Source organism: Sardina pilchardus, chromosome 11 (genome assembly GCF_963854185.1).
Source record: "Sardina pilchardus chromosome 11, fSarPil1.1, whole genome shotgun sequence".
In the NCBI taxonomy this organism is placed as follows: domain Eukaryota; kingdom Metazoa; phylum Chordata; class Actinopteri; order Clupeiformes; family Clupeidae; genus Sardina; species Sardina pilchardus.
The window spans coordinates 24,648,746-24,669,931 of record NC_085004.1 but is presented as its reverse complement, the minus strand read 5'-3'; the positions used below and the strand labels follow the sequence as shown (position 1 = coordinate 24,669,931).

Sequence of the window (21,186 nt, the reverse complement as noted above, 5' to 3'; positions counted from 1 at the left end):
CCACATCGGTTCCTCTGAGGTGGAGTGCTGAGGATATATGTGATTCCTCATTCAGAGAGGGGGCCATAGTGAGCAGAGGGCCGGGTCAGGTCATGCCTCCCCTGAGCCACTGTGTGCTGCCCTGGCTGGGTGACACCGACCCCCCTGTACCAAATCAAGAAGCACTTTTAACAGGGAAGTCAAAGGAAATGAAAATGCACGCGCCAGGTGTCTTGACTGAAATCTCTGTCCACCGGAGATAGCCAAATACAAAAATAAATAAATGAATAAATAAAAATGTCACCCATCATCATCTGATGATGTAATGGTACATGACACATGTTGACACGAGGTGCTTACAACATCATGCAGTTGATCACTTCTGCCAAGCACACCTACAGTACTTCTGTGCACAACTCAAGACCAATCAAGCCTTTACCGAAGGTAATAGAATTCATGGTCCCAGTGATGCATACATGCATGGATACCTTCAAGGGCACACACCTACTGTACAGTAGTGTTTATTTGGTATTCAAGGGCTCATCCAGTTACCCTTGCCACTGTGCAAATACAGGTACTTAAGACTCCATACTGTACATTGGAGGAAATACTGTACACAGGCATATTCTTGCTTAGAATTGGAAATTATAGTCTTTCATCTGAAAAGAGACTACAAAGTGTAAATCTCAAGACGTAGTTTACTGTGACGATCAAAGGAAAGGAAAAGAAAATTAATGGCCAGAGACAGATGTCATGGATAGTCAGAGTATGTTTAATAAAAATAATTAAACCTCAATTTCCTCTATAGAACTTCATAGAAAGTAATTCAATAAATTACAAATGACTTCTTAAGACGTTTTTCTTCCACTACATAAAGCATTATTTGACTACATAGACCACAATTTGCAAATATTGCAACTGTCCAAGAACATAAACAGGAAAAAAGAAGACTTGAAAAATGACTTTAAAAGGATATCTGTAAGCATAAAGCAAAACATGAAATAAAAATAAAAAGGCAATAGTCTATTCGCCATTTCGCTGTCTACTCAGTATAAATGACGAAGTGAATTAAACTCAATGTAGTGTAGTAGTGTAGTAGAGTAGTTTTCTCGCTTTGTTTGCATGTTGGTCGTCAGTTCCCTGTCGCAGTTTCATCTGCATCATATCAGTTCAGCACTTGCAATGTGTGAGTCATTGAGAGACATTAACATTACATACTACCTGAAATATCATTAATAAAATAATAATAATAATAATAATAATAATAATACAAAACAAAAAAAACAACATAAAAGTGTATTTTCAACCTTAAGTCATACTCATCACTTTGTCCATTGTCTACCGTGATGAGGAGTCTGTTCTCAGAGATCTGAGCACTCACTGTTTTCCCAACACGGGGCTCAGAGGTGAGAACCTGACAAAAACCAAATGAACAAAGTCAATTTCAAGGTAGCACGTGTACAGGAGGAAGCAGCAATGACTGGGCACTAGCTACAAATGACAAATCAAACAAATGAAAAACAAAACAAAACAAAACTGGACATGGTGGCTGCTTTTTAGATTCCCGAATGAAAAAAGAGAGAAAAAAAGCCTGTGCGTTGAGGGCCTGTCTAGTGGAAGAAACAGAGCCGATCTTTTGTACCTGTCTATGCACAGGGGTACAGGACAGCTCTACGTGTCCACATCTGCATACACTGGGTGGGGCTTCAGGAGTCGGCTACCCCTGGCTCATCAGCCATAGATACTGTGGTTCTTTAGTGGTTGACTTCTGTCAATGACCGAGAGACTTGCAAGGTACCGTGCCAAAACCCAGACTAGTTTACAGCAAGTCATCAAAATAATGTGGGGGGTCAGGGTGCCTCGACAGCAGCAATTCACCACAAAATAAAAACATTTTGGGACTCTCTTTGTAGGGGGGCCACCATTTTGGGAATTTTGCCGTAAATCTAAGCGAGCACTGTACCATTTCTCACTTGTGTGCCTAACAGTCCAAAGCTCAATTAAGTGTGTGCGGTTTCTGAACAGTGATACTTATACTCCAAAACGTCCTCAGAAAGGCTGAGTAGCGATTCCAGTGTGTATGTCCTCATAAAGGTTGAAGTGACAGATGACAATACAAAAGGAGGCCAGAAGAGAGAGGGAGAGAGAGAGAGCGCAAGAGAGAGAGAGATAGAGGAGAGCACCCCTCGGTTCTTTCTGTTTTTCAGTATTCAGTAATGACGTGAACTCCCCTTCGACTCGAGAGGTATGGAGTAAGGACACTTCTACATCCATCTGCTGTGGTGCTCAGAAGTGGATGGGGCAGCGAAGACGTAACGTGAAAGGACAGAGAACATGAAGACGTATCAATACCCACCTTGGCCAGTAACTAGCACCCACCCCATACTAGCCAATCGGATCGTTCACCAAATGGAAGTCGGATCGAAAGCTATAATACAATTAGTCCGTCACTGTTCCTCCAACAGAGGTAAGTGGCAGCATCCAAACTGACTTTAAACTGGCGAGAACAGGCTTGTATCTATAGTCAACACCAAAAAAGCTGTAGGTGAGATATTAAGCAATGCTTCAAACTTTTAAGGAGTGGTGAAATCCACGTTACAGTTAACAGCAAGCTAACAAAGGCAGATATAAAGAGTTGATGTCAACCGCACGCCCTTCACTGTACTGGTGGAACACTGAAGGAATACTTCTAAACTGAGGGGAGCGTGCCACGACAACAACATACTACAATGGCAACCTGTGAGATCACCAGGTTAAAACTGCTGTTCTGCTGTTCCAAGATCAAAAACACCTTCTTCTGCTCATTCCTATTCTTACTCAGACCTACAAATCGCCAACACATTCCCAATCGTTATAATTTTCCAGATGGCAGCACTGAAGAAGTACTATACAGCTAATCACTTGAGATATGATGCACTTCTGCCATGCTGAGACACAGGCCTAGAGAAGACAGATACTCTGTGCTCACAACAAGCACATCAGACAGGACAGGGTGGAAGCTCTCCAGCGCGCTTTTACAAAGTGACAGAACACAGCACGAGAGGTTCTATTCATCCGGCGCATTCACACTCACAAACGCCCCACGCAAAGACCACACAAGCGGACCAAAAGCAGAGAGAAGAGCAATGGTCAGAATAAGGGACATATAACAGAGTGCCCCCGTCATCGAAAAAAGACCACTTCTCCCGGGTTTGAACCCCTTAGTCTGCCTTTGGTACCCAGGTACCACAAACCAATCATACAGTACAACTTAACACAGAGGGCAAGAGACAGTGATGAGTTGTGCAACTAAATAGGCCTGCTGCTTTCAAAAAGACCTGATAGGAGATGTGGGGAGAGAAAACACAATGTTTTTTTTGTTTTGTTTTTTTTCCAAGATCTGGATCAAGAGTATGTACTGTACGTGTAAGTGAGTGAGTGAGTGAATGCAAGAAACTGTGATCAATGTGTAGAGCAAGGCCAGCTCCCAAGGCTACTTGATACTTTAGTCGATGCAAAGAGAAGAAGCTGTTTCCTTTTTTTTTTTCTTTTAACAGGATAAGAGAAGAAGAGTGGGAGTCGGAGACAGGAAGTGAGTAAGAGAGAGAGAGAGATAGTAAGAGAGAGAGAGATAGAGAGAGAGAGTGACTCCTCCTCAGTGGAAGATGTGTGGTGGGTGAGAGAGAGAGAGAGAGAGAGAGAGAGAGAGAGAGTGACTCCTCCTCAGTGGAAGATGTGTGGTGGGTGAGAGAGAGGAAATAGGCTGAGGGAGGTGAAGAGTCTACAGCTTCAGTGACATTCATTAGCTGCCCGAGTTATTGCTGACTTTTTCCAAAGTATGTTCTGCAAAGTAGAAGTGTCAAGGATCCTGTAAAAGTATTTACAAATGAAACCAAAAAATAGTTCAAGTCCACCCTTCCCCCACACACTCAAAATATATTAATAGTACAGCTCAACAGGAGCGGTAATGTATTTCCTCTTTTTTTAATAAAATTAAATCCCAACATAATTAATACAATAATGCCTCTGCCTTTTAGTTGATTTCTTTTTTTTTCTTGCTCGTTGCAATTGTACATCATCGTGTAATACAAGTTCACAAAGTCCATAAATCTACTAAAGTTCGACATGCAAAATGTCTTTTCAAAACAAGATTGTACCTAAACAAACACTGAAATTTAATTTCAGTTTCTTGAATCTTGGTTCTCTAAGGCTTTGTCTTAATTACACAACACTTTTTCTCTCGATTTAATATTTACAAAAGGGGGGAAAAAAAATCACAACATAAGTGCAGGGTAAATCATATATATGTGTATATATGTATACATTTCTAAGGAATATATAAATATATATGTGTATGTATATATATTTATAAAGGCTCAGTCTTCATCGCTCGAGTCAGAATCGTCAGATGATGAGGAGGAGCTGTCCGACTCTCCAGAGGAAGAGGACTCGACCTTCCCCGAGCCCTCGGGACCACTGTGCTCCTTCTGCTCCGCTGGCTCCTCCTCCTCCTCCTCGTCATCCTGCTCCTCCTCTTCCTCCTCCTCCTCGGCCCCGTCTTCCGACCGGGCGGTGAGAGGCGGCGTGGGTTGTGCGGTGGAGGCGGAGGCGGGCGTGTGGGTGGAGGAGACGGCGGAGGCGAGCGCGGAGGAGGAGGAGGAGGCGGCGGCGTGGTCAGTGTTTGCTGTGCTCGGGGTCTGCTGCGCTGCAGAGGGGAGGTTAAGGCCTGGAGTGAGGAGCATCCCTGGGTAGAGCATACTGGACAGGAGGAGCGGGTTGAGGGCCAGGGGGTGACCGGAGGCGGCCGCTGCCGCCGCTGCTGCTGCTGCGGCAGAAGCACTTAGTGGGCTGGAGCTGGAGGTGGAGGGGGCCGAGGAGGTGGCGATGGCGGCGGACGAGGAGGAGGAGGAGGAGGCGGTGTGCGTCGCGGAACTCTCCGAGACGGCGACCTCTGTCCTTTCAGCTTTGGTGTCGGAGGAGGGCGGCGCCTGCGAGGACACCGCCGCTGCTGCATCGGCCGCCGTCGAGTTCTTGCTGCTCTTGCTGCCCTTGCTCTTCCGCGGGGTCTCCTCCGGCGCTGCCGCCGCCGCCGCCGCCATGGCAGCGGCCGCCGCGCCCATTCCGTCCTGCGCCTTGCCCAGCAGGCCGCCCATGCCCAGCAGGTTGGGCAGCCCCGCCATGCCCGAGAGCATCATGGGAAACATGGCGGCCAGGTTGGTGGCGTCGGCGGCGGGCAGGCCCATGAGGCCGGCGGTCAGCTGCAGCGACTGGAGGCTCTGCAGGTTCTGCTGGAGGTTCTGCTGGAACAGCTGCAGGCTGGGCAGGTCCAGGCCCGACAGCAGCCCGTTGGCCAGCAGCGGGTTCAGGCCCAGCGCGGCGGCGGAGGCGGCAGCTGCCGCGGAGGCGTTGGCACCGGCAGAGGCTGCCTTGGCCAGGGCGTTCTTGGGCCGCCGGCCGCGCCGGCTCACCTCCTCCGGAACGATGGGCCCGGTCAGGATCCGGTCAAACATGCTCTCAGGCAGGTAGCCCTTCAAGGGAGAGAAACAGAGATGATTTAACTTTTTTGGCCCAAAAAATACACATATAGGTCGTCTGAAGTGGTCACACAAAGCAGGACCATGGGCTCAGTGGCCTGGCCCCAAGTAGTATGATACAGTAATCTCCTGTGTATTAGCCGCATTGTGAATAATCCGCAGGACAGTGTTTTATGTAGGTTAAAAGAAACAAAACCATATTAATACCATATTAACAGCCCCCATGTATTAACCTCTCAGCTGAAGAAATGCAGCAAAATCAAGTATAAGCCGCGGGTAATAGTTGGGAAATTGCGATAAGTAAGAGAGAAGTACTTTTTGAGAAGTACATGTGATGTCAAATGGCTTGTGGTGACCACATCAGAACATTAGTAGTCTAGAGCCTGGACAAGAAGGACTCACCGACTGCTTGACCACGTCGGCCCACTCGGGTGGAACCCCATACTCCGGGTGCTCCTGAAGGAACCGGCACAGATCCTTCAGAGGAGGGGCAAAGGCACCACCAATCTGAGAACAGAACAGCAGACAGGTCAGACAGGTCACACACACACATACACAAAGAGTCAACAAACACCAGTGCCTCAATGGCACATACCTGGGTACAGTAGTCTCCAACACCCCCCCCACACACACACACACACGCACACACACACACACACACACACACACACACACACACACGATCTGCTTATTCACCTTGCGTGCATTTCTCCGGTTGATGATCTGCACTCTCTCCTCGCCTGTGAGGCTGTTGACGTCGATCTTGTTGGGGTTTCGGCACCGATGCCTCTTCTGCTTGGGCCTGCCGTCCTGGAACTGCATCTTGTTCACCCCCTGCTAACACAAACCATCTCACCTCACCCATCTGCACTCAACACTCAACACTCAACACTCAACACTCAACACTCAACACTGTCCATTACCATCCACCAACTCCACACACTAATGCACTAATCACATACAAACTTCCTCATATGCAGGATGCTTTTTATACTGGTACCAAAGGAACCGAACAAACAAAATGGCAAGAGGGAGGGATAGAGCAGTGTTTTTCAACCACTGTGCCGTGGCACACTAGTGTGCCGTGGCACATTGTTAGGTGTGCCGTGGGAAATTATCCAATTTCACCTAAGTGGTCTAAAAAAGAGTGAATAGAAATAATTGTCTTTGTGTTCATTTGATTCCTATTCAAGACACTTTGACAAGAATGACTTGATATCATTAATGCGGGCTACAGATTTTTATTTAATTTAATTTTCCATAAAATTTCATTTTATTTAACATTTTCGACTGGGGTGTGCCTCAGGATTTTTTCAAGGAAAAAAGTGTGCCTTGGCTCAAAAAAGGTTGAAAAACACTGGGATAGAGAAGGTAAAAGAGGAGGAGGAGGAGGAGGAGGAGGAAGATGAAGGGCGGGGAAGAAGGGCAACTCACGGGGATGAAGGCTCCCACGTCCGCCACGAAGCCTGGGTGCTCTTTGAGCCACTGGTCCAGGTCTTTCCTCTTGGGCGCGTCGTCTCCCGCCAGCCGGGTGCCGTCCTTCAGGTTGATGACGGGCACCCGGCACTCGGTGTCCTGCGGCCCCTGAGCCTGCGGGCTGAAGCCCTGCTGCTGCTGCTGCTGCCCAGCGGGGGCCACGGGCACGCTGGCCTGGGCACTGCCAACCCAGCCTGGAGGGACCTGGAGGGAGGGAAGGAGGGAAGGGGAGGGGGGTGAGATGAGGGTACACACACACACACACACACGTAGACAAACATACACAAACACACACACACACACAAACATGCATACCAACATACAAACACACACACACACACACACACACACACACACACACAGGAACACACACACAGGAACACACACACAGGAACACACACACAGGAACACACATAGTGAGCAGAGGTATCAGGGCCATAGTCGGGAGTGGGGGTAAAGGGCCTGGGTGAGGTGCTTGATGAGGAGTTTGTTTGGAGGTGAGACCGGTGTCTTACCCGCTGCTCGGGCATGGCTGGCGCTCGGCTCCTGTTCAGGAACAGCAGGTCCATGCCCTCCACGTTCTTCCTCCGCCCGCGCCGCCGCTTCACCACCGGCTGGCCGTCCAGCACGCCGTTCAGTCTCATCTGACCTGCCAGCGCTGGGGAAGAGGAGGGCACACAAGAGTTTAGCTCAAGTGCATGCACATCCCACCTCACTGGGGCCAGGTGCAGCCTCAGGACACATCAAATGTAACAGTGATAAAGAAAGTAGGCCTGAAGAAGACCCTGGTGGGTCGAAACGTTGCGTGTTGCTTTAAATAAACCTTGTCGGTTTGGAGTCTCCAGTGTGCGGACATCTACTTTATTTATCACTGGGACACAAAAGTCACACTCACTCCAACAAACACACATCTCATATTCTCACATATATGTTTTTAGGTACACATTTACATAAAATTCTAATGCCCTAATATAAAGTCTATACTCAAACATACACGCACACTCTGACACACATTGAAGCTATTCCAGCTATTCATGAGGCACGAGAATATTCTCAAAACAAAAGACCCTGGGTCTCTGGTGCCACCTGCTGGCCACTGAAGGAATGAACTCCAGCCTCCATCTAATATGCCGTGTTTGGCAGATCCAAAGGAAAGCCAAATGGCTGTGAGCCACTCGGAGCTTCTCATGTCCACATTCATCTAATCCACAAATCCTCTAGAGAGCTTGTAACCAAAACTGTGTATGTGGCCTTGACTTATTGTGTGGATTGTGGATTGTGTTTTACAGTGGAACTCCTGACATTTAAATTAAATCAAGGGAAATTCACCACTGTGACGGGGTGACCGACCGTTCAATATCTCCTCGCCAGAAAAATAATAAAATAAATAAAAACAGAAATGTTAAGTTTAAAAGCACGAACGCTGGAAAAAAACACAATGTTGTTTGTGGTGCTGTGTGTGTACCTTGTGGATAGGGGGCGCTGGGGGGCTTGGTGAAGTCGGTGAGGCTGGTGTCCGAGGCACTCTGGAGCTCCTGGAGCCGGGCCAGGTACTGCTGCTGGGCCAAGGGCCCCTCCTCCCCCTCCAGGGGCCTCTTCAGGTGCAGGCCAGCCTTCTGGAAGGTCAGCTTCAGACCACCCTCCTGCTGCAGAGAGAGAGCACACGTGTCAATCATGTGTTTACATACACACATACACACACACACGCACACACACACACACAAACAAACAAAACACACACCAACACAGTGGGCAGTGGGGGCAAACACAAAGCACTCCCTCTCTATAGTCTAGATACAGCAACAAAAGAGCAGGAGAGAAAAACTAATGGACAGAGACAAACAGTTGCACAAAATGAAACAGAACTGGGTCAGGTACCCAACAAAGTGCGCTAGTGCTACAAGCAGTATTGTCATTTTATATTGGCCATCCTTTTATAACTGCCCTTGTTAAACAAGATGCTGAAAGCATTACATATTCTCCTTTAGGAGCGCTACTCCAGAATGGCACAGTAAAATAAAATGAGAACTGAACTGAATTGTGGGAGGGCTGTGGTCTGAAAGCATTCTGCTGATGCCAACTGGGATATTGGGCGTCTGCATCTAATGAGTACGTTTGGCTGCCTTGATGGGGTTAAAGGCAGTGGTCGACTCCACACACACACACTCACACACACTCACACACACTCACACACACTCACACACACACACTCACACACACACTGACACACACTGACACACACTGACACACACTGACACACACACTGACACACACACTCACACACACACACAGAGGAGTGGCAGCCTGAGGTGGGTGGACCTCTAATGTGGGGGCTTTCTGAGGTTAGGGAAGAGGGGGGCTCCTGAACCGCTACTGCAGGGGTTTCAAAGCGGGGTTAACTCAGCAAGCCAGAGCAACGGGGCGGTGCAGCGGAGGGAGGTTAGCCAGCGCGAGGTGAGCAGCATCTCAGGCCGCCACGTGGCACTGGAGATATATGGGCTTATACTAGCAGCAGGAAACAACACAATCAGCAGCTCGGAGAGGAGAAGACAACAACAGCAACAAGAGCACTGTGGCTGGCAAAGCTTCAGTGAGTCCACCCATACCCCATACTGAGCAGCGACCAGAGAGAGAGAGGGAAGGAGGGAGAGAGAGAGAGGGGGGGAGAGAGAGTAGGAGAGGGGAGAGAGAGAGAGAGAGAGAGAGAGAGAGAGAGAGAGAGAGAGAGGAGGGAGAGAGGGAGAGAGGGAGAGAGGGAGAGGGGGGGAGAGGGAGAAAGAGAGAGAGGGGGGGAAGAGAGGAGAAGAAGAGAGAGAGAGAATGAGAGAGGGAAAGGAGGAGAAGAGAGAGAGAGAGAGAGAGAGAGGGGGAGAGAGAGTTTATGAGTTTACGGGAGCCCATCTCTGTGGGATTAAAGGCTCGTTGGAGTGCTGCTGCTGCTGCTGCTGCGTTGGCCGCGCTGCGCGGTGCGACTGCACTTGTTTAGGCGCAGATTTATGGGCCGGAGCAGCCTGTTTACAGTAAATGGGCGGAGGGAGCCGGGGAACGGCCGAGGTGCTCGTAAATTACAGTGCTGTTGACAGCCGTTTGCAGGACAGACTTAAAAAAACAAACACACACACACACACACACACACACACACACACACACACAAATAGAAATCAACGACAACAGTAGTGCTGAACACCGCAGTTAGCAGTCATGTCCTAAGGGAGGAGAAGGGCTTGGCGAAGCGTAGGGAGAGAGAGGAGGGTGGGGGGGAGGGGATGGAGTAGGGTGGTTGAGATGAACATACGTTATTCATTTTGACTGAGAACTCCTTGTCTGCAACATGCTTGGTCACCTTTGACCCTTGCGGGGAGGCCGCGGGGTCCTCGGCGGGGAGGCCGGCGGCCGAGAGGCCACTGCTACCACCGCCGCTACCACCGCCGCTGGCCGAGGCGGAGGCCGCCACCTGGTGGTTGTCCAGCAGCTTGGTGGTGTAGAAGGAGGCCACGGCGGAGCCGGGCTCGTAGGAGCGCCGCGTGCCCGGCCACTTGCCCTTCAGCACGGCCTGGCAGATACTGTCCAGGCGGTTGATCATCACGCGGTCCTGCGGACGAGAGCGCGCGGCACGGTCAGAGATGAGACGGAGGACAAGAGACCACAGGACAACAAGACAACACAACAACAACACAACAACAAAACAACAAGGGCCGGGTTTCCCAAAATCGTTAAGAAGCTCTTAAGTCCTAAGAACTTCTTAGGAGCGTTCTTAGAACATTCTTACAACGCTCCTAAGAAGTTCTTAGCACTTAAGAGCTTCTTAACAATTTTGGGAAACCCGGCCAAGGGCATTTGGAGTTTTTTCAAAAGTGAAATATCTCTACAGGGGAATATCTCCGCCTGAGCGAAACAATCTAACACGATAGAAAACTGCTGGGGACACCATGAAAGGGATCATATAAAGTCTGCGGGTCAGTATCGGAAGATAATGACACCGGGACAAGCGAGCCTTGAGAGAGTGTGTTCTACGGAGTCTGTGTGTGTGAGAGTGAGTGAGTGAGCGAGTGAGCGAGTGTATGTGTGTGTGTGAGTGTGTGTGTGTGTGTGTGTGCTACCTTAGGCCAGTAGGAGGCAGCTAGCATGTATCCTCCTCCCTGGAAGGGGTTGGGGGGGTGTGTGATGCCGTTCTCCGTCACGCTGTTCTCCTGCGTCTCGTCCTGAGTGGTGCTGTGGGAGGCCACGCTGTCCTCGTCAAAGCCCTTCACAGTGGCCACTGCTGACGCTACAACACACACACACACACACACACACACACACACACACACACACGGCCATTAACACCTCCTACACATATCCCTCCGCACACGAAAGCTCTTAACACTTCTCTGCCAATATCATCATCAGTCAAGCACACACATTTTTAGCAGCTCGGCGCTGGAAAAAGCAGTCGGTCAAAATTACCACAAATCAATAAACCAAAGTGCTAATCATTGCAAACCACATCTCTAAGTGACGCGGTGAAGCATTGCATGATTCCCTTAATGTGCGCTGTTAAGTTCCTCTAGAGGCCACTGAGATGGACGCCGCAGGGCAGCAAAGACTGGACACAGGACTGGACTGTGCTGGACTCACCGTTCTTCTGTCCGTCCTCTGCCTCGCTGCCGCTGTCCTCCGAGGAAGATGAGGATGAGGAGGATGAGGAGGACGATCCTGAGGAGCAAGAGGACGAGGAGGAAGAGGAGCTGGAGCCTGAGTGTGAGGACGAGGAGGACGAGGAGGAGGAAGAGGAGGAGCGCGACGACGACGAGCTGGAGGAAGAGTCGGAGTCGGAGCCCGAGGCCCGGCGGGTCGTGGTGGTGATGCCGCCGGCACTGGCGGCGCTGCTGCGCTCCTTCTTCTTGGACTTCTTCTGCTTGCGCGCGGCCGCGTTGGGCGTCAGCGGCTTGGTGCGGGCGGCCACCATGCGCTTCTCGCTCTCCTCGCCCTTGACCACGACGGGCTTCACGTCCCCGTCCTCCGTCGCCTCCTGGCCGGCGCCAGGTGTCGGGGGGCCCGCCAGGGGAACCGCGGAGGCCCACTTCTCGGCGGAAACCGACGCCGCGGACCTCCCCGCCGCCGCCTCCTCCTCCCCGCCGTCCGAGCCCATCTCCTGCTCCTCCTCCTTCACCACGAGCGCGGGCGCGGCGACGCCCTCTTCGGGCCGCTGCGAGACCGAGGCTGGCAGGGGCGACGGTGCCGAGGCGGCGGCAGAAGCGGCAGCAGAAGCGACGGGCGTCCCCGGGGCCTGGTAGTGCGCGGGCGGCAGCGGCGGCTGTGTCGGGGTGCGGGCGTGTGCCTGGGCGAGGGCGTGCGAGTGCGAGTGCCCGTGCGGCATCGCTGAGTGCCCGTGCTGCTGCTGTGGCGGCGGCGGCAGCCCCTTGTTCTGGCTGTAGTTGCGCTGCGCGGCCATGAAGGAGAGCTCGGGGTCGCGCAGGATGTGGTAGTCGGTGCGGCTCACGCCGTGCTTGGCGGCGCCCAGCAGCAGGTCGCGGTCGTGCAGGCCCGTCTCCCACCACACGGGCAGGTCCGGGCCCGGCTGGCACAGCGCCAGCCGCTCGTACAGCAGCGAGTGGCGCAGCACCTGCTCGCGCACCTGCCGCAGCAGCTCCACGCGGTACAGCGTGCGGGACGCCCTCTCCTCCGTGATGGGCTGGATGGACAGAGACGGGTCCACTGCGTCTGGGAGACACACACACACACACACACACACACACACACACAGAGAGAGATGTGAAGATTAATACATTGATAATCTTGAATTTCCCCTTGGGGATTAATAAAGTATCTATCCATCATCTATCTATCTAATACATGGAGACTGCTGACTGCTGAGACTGCTCAATGAAAATTCAAGGGGTTTCAAGGGGGACCAGAATGCAGTGCTTTAATCCCTAGTTACTGGTTGTGACAACCTGTGCACCAGATACCAGCAAGATCTGAATGATCTAGATGGTTTTATGATAATCAATCCATGGAGAGTGGCTCCACTCATTTGCCAGTGGTGAACGTTACCTCTGGGTTTTCCCAGACCAGGCAGGCGAACAGGAATAGTTGGGAACAGGACGCACAGTCCACGACGTGTTCTCGGTGAGTAGCAGTGAAAATAGATCCCTGAGCGCTGCCAAAGTCCTGACCTGCCTAAGTGCGGTGTCCTCCCCTGACCCCCAGCACCACAGACGCCACGCGGCTCTGACCAGCGTGATCTAATCCCCGAGACCGGCTGGGGCAGCTCACGTTTCAACCCTCTCCCCCCTGCCCCTAACCCCCCCCCCCCCACCCATCCCCCCCAATTAGCCCACCTCCACCAGATGATGGAGTGGGTGCAGAAGGATTAGAAACCACAAGACAGAATATTACTGAGCTTTACGGAAACAACTGGAAGAATTGATGTCTTGAGATGCTGCAGGCCAGCAAATGTGTGTGTTTCTGAGTATGGTTTAGAGTGTGTGTGTGCGTCTGTGTGTGTCTGTGTGTTTCTGAGTATGGTTTAGAGTGTGTGTGTGTGTGTGTGTGTGTGTGTGTGTGTGTGTGTGTGTGTGTGTGTGCGTCTGTGTGTGTCTGTGTGTTTCTGAGTATGGTTTAGAGAGAGTGTGCGTGTGTGTGTGTGTGTGTGTGTGTGTGTGTGTGTGCGTCTGTGTGTGTCTGTGTGTATATATGTGTGTGTATATGTGTGTATGTATGTATGTGCATGTATGTGTGAGTATGTGTGTGTGATCTCTTTACCTCCTTCTTTGGGCGGCAGCCGGCACACTCTGCGGCACATGGTGGTGAAGGCGCACAGGTACTTCTGCAGGCTCTCGTCCGTCTTCTTGTGCAGCCGCGCCATGGCCCGGAACTTGGTCCAGTCGAAGCGGCCCAGATCCGGGTCAAACACCACGCCGAACGTGGACACCACGCGGTAGAAGTCGGCCTCTTCTCGCCTGGTCCACCTAAGGACGACGAATACACGTGGGCAGGTAAGAGGAGCGCTTGGACAACGGTCATTTGCAGGCAAACTTGTATAGAGCTCCACTCTTGGCTCAGAGAAAAGCAGCAGTTTGGCGGGGGGGGGAATGGGAAAACCTGGAAATCTGATCCACAGGCTCTGGAAAAAAAAGATACCGCTGCACATTTTTCCGGTGTCATCCTACAGTTGCTGAGTGGCATTCAAATGAGTCGACAGTCATATTCAAATCTGATGTGGTCTCATCATTTTGAAAGTGACCATGAAAACTCATTTGTCACTCAGCGACCGTAGTATGACGTCAGAAATATGTGCAGCGGTATCTTCAGTTTTTTTCCAGGGCTGTTTGTTTTGCCTTACTGTATGCTACACTGCAACGGACAGTGCTGTTACAAGATGAACTTAGCAGGGCATTAGAATCTGGATACACTCTGAAGCGGATACAACAGTGTGCACATGCTGCTGTATCCATCAGAGAGAGATAAAAGTATGGCCAAAAGTCAGACTCAGTCAGAGTCAGACTCATGTTAATTACCAAACAATCCCATGTGTCAACGAGATTACAATGCAAGATGGTAAGATTGCTGGCAAAAGCACTTCTAGAAATAGGAATAGAGATACGTCTTCCGTTGTTCTAAACAACTGATTTTGTTGACACACATGCTAATTGTAGCGTGTCAGTTTTAAAATGCCAAAGCCCTCAAACTGACTATTAAATTGTTGATCAGACAGTGTGTGTGATTTTGAGCTTCTAAAAAAAGAATTCACTTAGTTCACTTAGATATCCAAAACCTATGCCTCGGTGGAATTTGTTATGCTTTGTCCTAGTTTAAGACAATCCTTCCGTTTCCATCACCCACATTTCCAATGCCATTCACCCAAGCACATACTGTATGTAACCCATATCTATCCCTGATAAAGTAGCCTGTGGATTGAAGCTACAGCCCTGGTGCTACTGCTCCGCCATCTGAATAAGAGGCCTGTGTGCAGATCACTGTGACGTTGCTCACCTCTGCTGCCTCTCGATCTTGGCGGCCATCTTGGGGTTGAAGGAGAGGGTGTCGTTGAGCGTGGCGGGCAGCGGGCACAGCGGCGTGGGCATCAGGGACTGCTGGCTCTGGTGGATGTGCAGGATCTGGCGGCTCTTGGTGAAGCGCTGCGAGGCCGTGATGAGGCGCCGCAGGCGCGCCGTCAGCGCCGAGGACGAGGGCCAGTAGGCGCCCGTGCTGCCGCCCTCCGGGGCCGAGCTGCCTTCTGAGGGAGAACGCACACGCACACACGCGCACACACACGCGCACACACACACACACACACAGGCACACACAGGCACACACAGGCACACACAGGCACACACAGGCACACACAGGCACAAACACACACACACACACAGAAAGCAAATCAATTATCTCGGAGTGAAGCTGGCCTTACTCAGAGTACAACCACATAAACCCACTTTTTTCTGAGTTCAAACTCAGATCTACTGTACATGATTAGGTCGAATACAAATTCCAGAAACATAATTTAATAAAAAGTTAACACTAAACCAATGCAGGAGAGAGGGAGACCGAGAGAGAGAGAGAAAGTCAGAAACAATAACAACCAGTAACTTACCTCCACCTGTATCTGTGATGACCAGGTCTCCAGGGGAGGAGGCATCATCCTGTGGGCAGAAGAATGATTACGTCACTGAGCTGACCACAGCTCGTCCACAACCCCCTGCCCCCTCTTGCTGCGGCTTATTCAGATGGAGTCCCCTCTCCCAGAGACACCTAGTCCCTGCACACAGATCTGGGGCTCTGGGCTCAGCTAAGATGGGATTATGTCTGGCAGTGTGCAGGGCTTTGCATACTATACTGATAAGAGCAACGGCACACAGTGGCCTGTAGGCATGAGACGGCCCGTGCCCTGGATACACTGGCTTCTGCAGATACTGAAGTCTGTGTGTGTGTGTGCGCGTGTGAGAGACGGTGTACTGTAAGTGTGTGTGTGTGTGTGTGTGAGGGAGAGAGAGAGAGAGACTCTTATCAGCGTGTCCCCCACCCCCTTGGTCCCTGGCCTCACCTCCATATCGTCCTTCATCAAGGCCGGGGCAGGCTTGTACTCGGGGTCATCCACGTCCCTGCACACACAGATAGCACACAGCCGTCAGGAGCCACTCAAGGTGACGGGTGAGACACACACACACACACACACACACACACACACACACACACACACACACACACACACACACACACACACACACACACACACACACACACACACACACACACACATACACACACACACACACACACACACACACACACACACACTAAAAGCCAACATGACCCAACACATCACACATGATGGGGTTTGTGTACAGCATGAACATCGCCATCGCAAAAGGTTTGCCAACTGCTAATGTAACCGACTTCCAACTACTCATTATACACCTTGCTAAACTTTACATGTCAGCATACATGTACTGGAACAAATACATGCACTTGTAATGCTTAATTGTAACTATTTGCAATTGAAGAAGAAACTTTTTACTGGCATGTGTTCTGCATAGCAAATACATACAGTATATGCCATCAATCAATCACCAATCTTGTACATGATCTATAAAGCTGATTGGGATTTGCAATAGAAAAAAAAACATGAAGAACTCTTTTCTAAAACGCTATAAATCCATTTTTGAAAAATGAGTAAGTCATGTTATTTAATTGTGTATTTCAGATTATATCAACAAAAGTGCAGTTGCATTGTTTTGATTGAATAAAGATAAAACACTAAAACTAAACTAAACACTAACTAAATTACAGTTCCACTGAAATTAGTTGGAAAACAACATTATTATGAAAACTCATTAAAATGGTGGATGTAGCGCTTTGAAACAGAGCTTTTTGTATAGACACTGCATAGCATATCAACACAACCCTCTCAATAACACAGCTAGCAGGTGTGCTAACAGCTTTTCACATCCCCCATATAAAAGAGCAAAGATGTCAAAAGCACAGGGTTCTTGCGGATAATGTGCAACACCTCATTTAATGAATAAATGAAATTCCCTCATATCACAAATAAATGAGACTGCCCAGTGGTATCACAGCAAGTCGTATCACAGCAAGTTCATTCTATCCACTTCCGGAAGCACTCTCCAGCAGAATTCTTGTTCCAGGTCTTTGAACTTTGATTAGATTAAACGAGGCTAACTGGCGACTGCTAATGGAACCCCCCAGAGAGACAGAGATGGGGGGGGGGGGGGCGCTCTGTGATGGCAGTGGAGAGGGTGACCTACCCGTCCATGAAGTCGTTGCCTCTCTGCTCGGCGGCGATAGCCTTCTCGTCCGGCCGGCCCACCCGCTCTAGGAAGCAGAGCGCTGGGTCTGCCCGGATGGTGTTGTACTTCTCATAACCTGCAGGTAGGGAGGGGGGCAGAGAGCGCACACAGCCGCAGAGGTCAGAGCTTAGGGCCTTAGGCAAACAGAGACAACGAGAGCCTCATGTCTACTAGAGGAAGGAGGGGAAAACATGGTTTCTGCCCACGGGCACAGAAGCAAGCGGCTTATTTTCCCACATGCAACACAACAATATCACAGAGAATGGGGCTTTGTGGTTGAAGAGCCTGTTGCTGATTAAGTGGCATCCATGACTCATTCAGACCAGAAATAAAGACACCAAGCGAGAGAAACAAGTGGAAAATATTATTTGTTTCCTATTTGTTTATTCCCCCCACCCCCCTTTAAGTATTCTCTGTTGTATTATATAGCTCGCTTCTGCTGTGTGGATGTACTTTTCTTAAAATGGGAAAGTTTTTAGCTTCAACGCTAATTAGCATTCATACACTGCACAGGGTTTTCACACATGAGGATCTGTGCCTATATAAAAGCACTGATGCTGGGAGATGATAGGCTATTTTCTGAGGCTGGAGCCTTCGCCATCATGACCTACCGTGCTTGAAGACTCCAAGCAGCAGACACTTATCGGCGTCTTGGTCCCACCAGAGAGCCGGGAGCTCTGCGTTGTCCGGATCAGGCACACGGATCTGGATTGCACTGCGAAGGACAACACACACCAAATCAAGCCCTGATTCATAACAGCCTCAAAACACAAACTCTCATGGGACCGACAGTCAACACACATAGTGCTCCCCCTGCTGGCCACAGCATGTACTAGTTGAAATTCAGCAAATAACCAGCAGGTGGAGCAGTGATGAGCTTTCACTTTCTCTATGCTGAGACAGCATGGCTCCTCTGCCTGGAGGAGCAACACACAATGGCATCTCATTTCATGGTCAACAAATTCACCATTTCTTACAGAAATAAAAACACTTTGAGCTCAATTCTTGAAAAGGATGCTTGATATAATAAATCCCATCATTGGTATAAAACATCTGAACTTTCAAGATGTAATGCTGAACTATAACTGCGTAATTTAAAAACAGCCCAAGTACTGAAACATTGCCTACACAAACCAAGTGTAATTTGTGTATTTTCCCCCCCGACACCAACAACATCAGCATCCATTTCACCACAAGGCCCAATATAAGATTTGAACATTGTTGTCATATCTAAGCTTGTCCGAATCCTGCTGGAGAAAGAGTGTCAAAAGGTGTGTGTGTGTGTGTGTGTGTGGTCTCACCTGGCCTCCACGCCGTCCAGAACTTGCTGTGACTGTGAGCCGATCACCTCCTGTTTCAGGTAGTAGAGCATTCTGACCCGTAGCAGCACCCTGCACACAGACGAGAGCTGGATTAGGCCAACAAACACACACACGCACACACACGCACGCACACACACACACACAGCTCCCTGTAGAGAGAGCCCAATGGTCAGAACAAAGCCAGTCATGCACACGCACACACACACTCTCTCACACACACACACACACACAGAAAGCCCGGCTGTGACAACAAAGCCGCTCAGCGGTCACATAAAACGCTGAGTGAGCGGAATGACTCTTCACTTTTAACACGCGCACACACACACACACACACACACACACACAGACACACACAACACACAACACACACTCAAAGAACAGCAAATAGTTGCCTCACCATGCACACCCACGTCACACAAAGTTTGGAGCTGAACATATGGGTTAAAGGTGGAAAGCAGGACCATGGGTCTAGGCACCCGTGCTATGCATGACTTGTAGGGGGAGGAATGGGAAGCTATGCTAACGTCACTGTGAGGAATGGAGCTCAGCTAGCTAGCGGCCGAGTGGCCGAGTGGCCGGCTGGCTGATTAGACCATGACGTGAGCTAGGGGCTCTCAGGAGCTCACTATCTGAGTCATGGCAGAGATGCAGTCATTAGTGCTCCACTGAGGCATGACACACTCCCAGTTGGTCTCTCTGTGTGTGTGTGTGTGTGTGTATGTGTGTGTGTGTGTGTGTGTGTGTGTGTGTGTGTGTGTGTGTGAGTATGTGTATTTGTGTCTATGAGAGTGAGAACACCCACGCTGGAGAGATCCAGAAGCAGGGAGCTTTACCACCACCCCCTATCCCTCCCACACACACACACACACACACCCACCCACACACACACATACACACATATACATACACCCACACCCATCCACCCACACAGAGAGAGAGACAGGGCTGCCATACTTGTGCTCCCAGCAGCTGCTACTCTTTCCTCTGCCTGTCAGCAGAGAGCAGGGCTTCATCACTCATCACACACACACACACACACACACACAGACGCACACACACAGCCAGACTGACTGACTAATCCAAACAGTCCATGTGCTCATCTACACACAGCCACCTGCACCATAGTCCTCACACACACACACACACACACACACACACACACACAGCCTGAGGGAGAGCACACATTGGCCTTCATGTCTTTAATTACACGCCTGTTACTGCCAAGGAAGACAGAGCGACAGGAAGACGCTGCTGATGGCAGGGAGAGAGTAGAGCGCTGGGCTCCTCACTCCTCCTCTCTTTTGTGTCTCTCCCCCTTACACTCCTCCTCCTTCAAGTCCTTCCCCCCCCCCCCTCTCTGTCCATTCTCTCTCTCTCTCTCTCTCTCTCTCTCTCTCTCTCTCTCTCTCTCTCTCTCTCTCTCTCTCTCTCTCTCTCTCTCTCTCTCTCCCCCCCCCCCCCCCCCCCTTCTCTGGCCCTGCACTGGTGGCATTCCAGCTCTGGAGCTGTGTGAGGGGAAAGCGCCGACGTAAGCAGAGTGGGCCGGCGTGTCCCCGGGTGGCCGCGGCCGTGTCACCGATCGAACGATCCCCGGCTTCAGCGGCAAAGGGGAACTTTCTGTGTGTGGGCAGCGCAGCACTGGGGACCCTGCCAAAACTGCCCCCCCCCCCCCCCCCAACCCTCCCCTCCCCTCTCTTAGCCTCGCGCTTTTACTTTTCCTCACTTTTCTTCCCCTCACACAGACAAACACATGCTCATATCTGGCACCTCGCTTTTGGAAACACAAACACTCATATTTGGCCCCTTTCTTTGGGACACACAAACACACACACACACACACACATACTCTCTCTTTCTCACTCATTGTGTGAAATGTGACCGTTACACTTTTCAGCTTTTACTTGGCCTTCCCTCATGAAAAACGGTGAGTCACACTCGGAGGCGATGTCACAATGCCAGTAACCCGCGACGACAGTTCACTGAAAATTCAACAGTTCGGTTCAGTTCGGAAAATTCAACAGGAACGGCACACCATTTTAACAAACAACAAACACACCAGCGCGGCCACGACCACAGGGCAGGCAAACGCACTGACGGACACAACACCTGGGCGGCCAGGCCATCACTCCAATCATCGGTGTGTCGGTGTGTGTGTGTGTGTGTGTGTGTGCGACGCACATCCTCAGCCCATCCCAAATGTCTTTTCAGAGAATCGATGACCTCTTGGTTTAAGTGCGCTGAACGCCGGAGCCTCGCACTCGTAACTCGAGTGTCGCCCGCGGCAGCTCTCCACTGTCCAGTCAAACAAACAGCAGGTCAACCGGACGCCAGTCTCTCTACAGTGTGATGTGTGAGGGTGGCCAGGTTATGTGATGTGGGCAGAGTGAATGAAGTACACTAGATGTCTCTGTGCTGTGTGTGTGTGTGTGTGCCTGAGTGTGTGTAAGTGGATATAAGTGTGTGTGTCTATATATATACATATATATCTGTGGGCAGAGTGAATGAAGTAGACTAGATGTGTCAGTGCTGTGTGTGTGTGTGTGTCTATATATATAAAGAGAGAGATATATATCTGTACGTGTGTGAGTGAGTATGTGTATATGT

At 50.4% G+C, this 21,186-nt stretch overlaps 1 protein-coding gene across 11 annotated transcripts in view; it reads right to left on the bottom strand.

Annotated features, from left to right (window-relative positions):
• Window positions 1-735: 735 nt before the first annotated feature.
• Window positions 736-21,186, bottom strand: part of chd9 (chromodomain helicase DNA binding protein 9) — a 96,013-nt gene continuing 75,562 nt past the window's right edge. For 6 of the 11 annotated variants that reach the window (XM_062548997.1, XM_062548996.1, XM_062548999.1 and 3 more), the window contains 16 exons: window positions 18,562-18,651; window positions 17,872-17,975; window positions 17,219-17,336; window positions 15,997-16,054; window positions 15,547-15,595; window positions 14,946-15,189; window positions 13,716-13,921; window positions 11,586-12,671; window positions 11,069-11,235; window positions 10,264-10,560; window positions 8,434-8,614; window positions 7,484-7,626; window positions 6,927-7,172; window positions 6,189-6,329; window positions 5,895-5,999; window positions 736-5,486 (listed from right to left, as the gene is read on the bottom strand). In XM_062548997.1, coding sequence (XP_062404981.1) covers window positions 4,335-5,486; window positions 5,895-5,999; window positions 6,189-6,329; window positions 6,927-7,172; window positions 7,484-7,626; window positions 8,434-8,614; window positions 10,264-10,560; window positions 11,069-11,235; window positions 11,586-12,671; window positions 13,716-13,921; window positions 14,946-15,189; window positions 15,547-15,595; window positions 15,997-16,054; window positions 17,219-17,336; window positions 17,872-17,975; window positions 18,562-18,651 — 4,387 coding nt within the window. In that variant the 3' untranslated portion in view covers window positions 736-4,334. The remainder of the gene's footprint in view (window positions 5,487-5,894; window positions 6,000-6,188; window positions 6,330-6,926; window positions 7,173-7,483; window positions 7,627-8,433; window positions 8,615-10,263; window positions 10,561-11,068; window positions 11,236-11,585; window positions 12,672-13,715; window positions 13,922-14,945; window positions 15,190-15,546; window positions 15,596-15,996; window positions 16,055-17,218; window positions 17,337-17,871; window positions 17,976-18,561; window positions 18,652-21,186) is intronic. The other 5 variants (XM_062548998.1, XM_062549000.1, XM_062549001.1 and 2 more) reach the window with 5 other exon arrangements.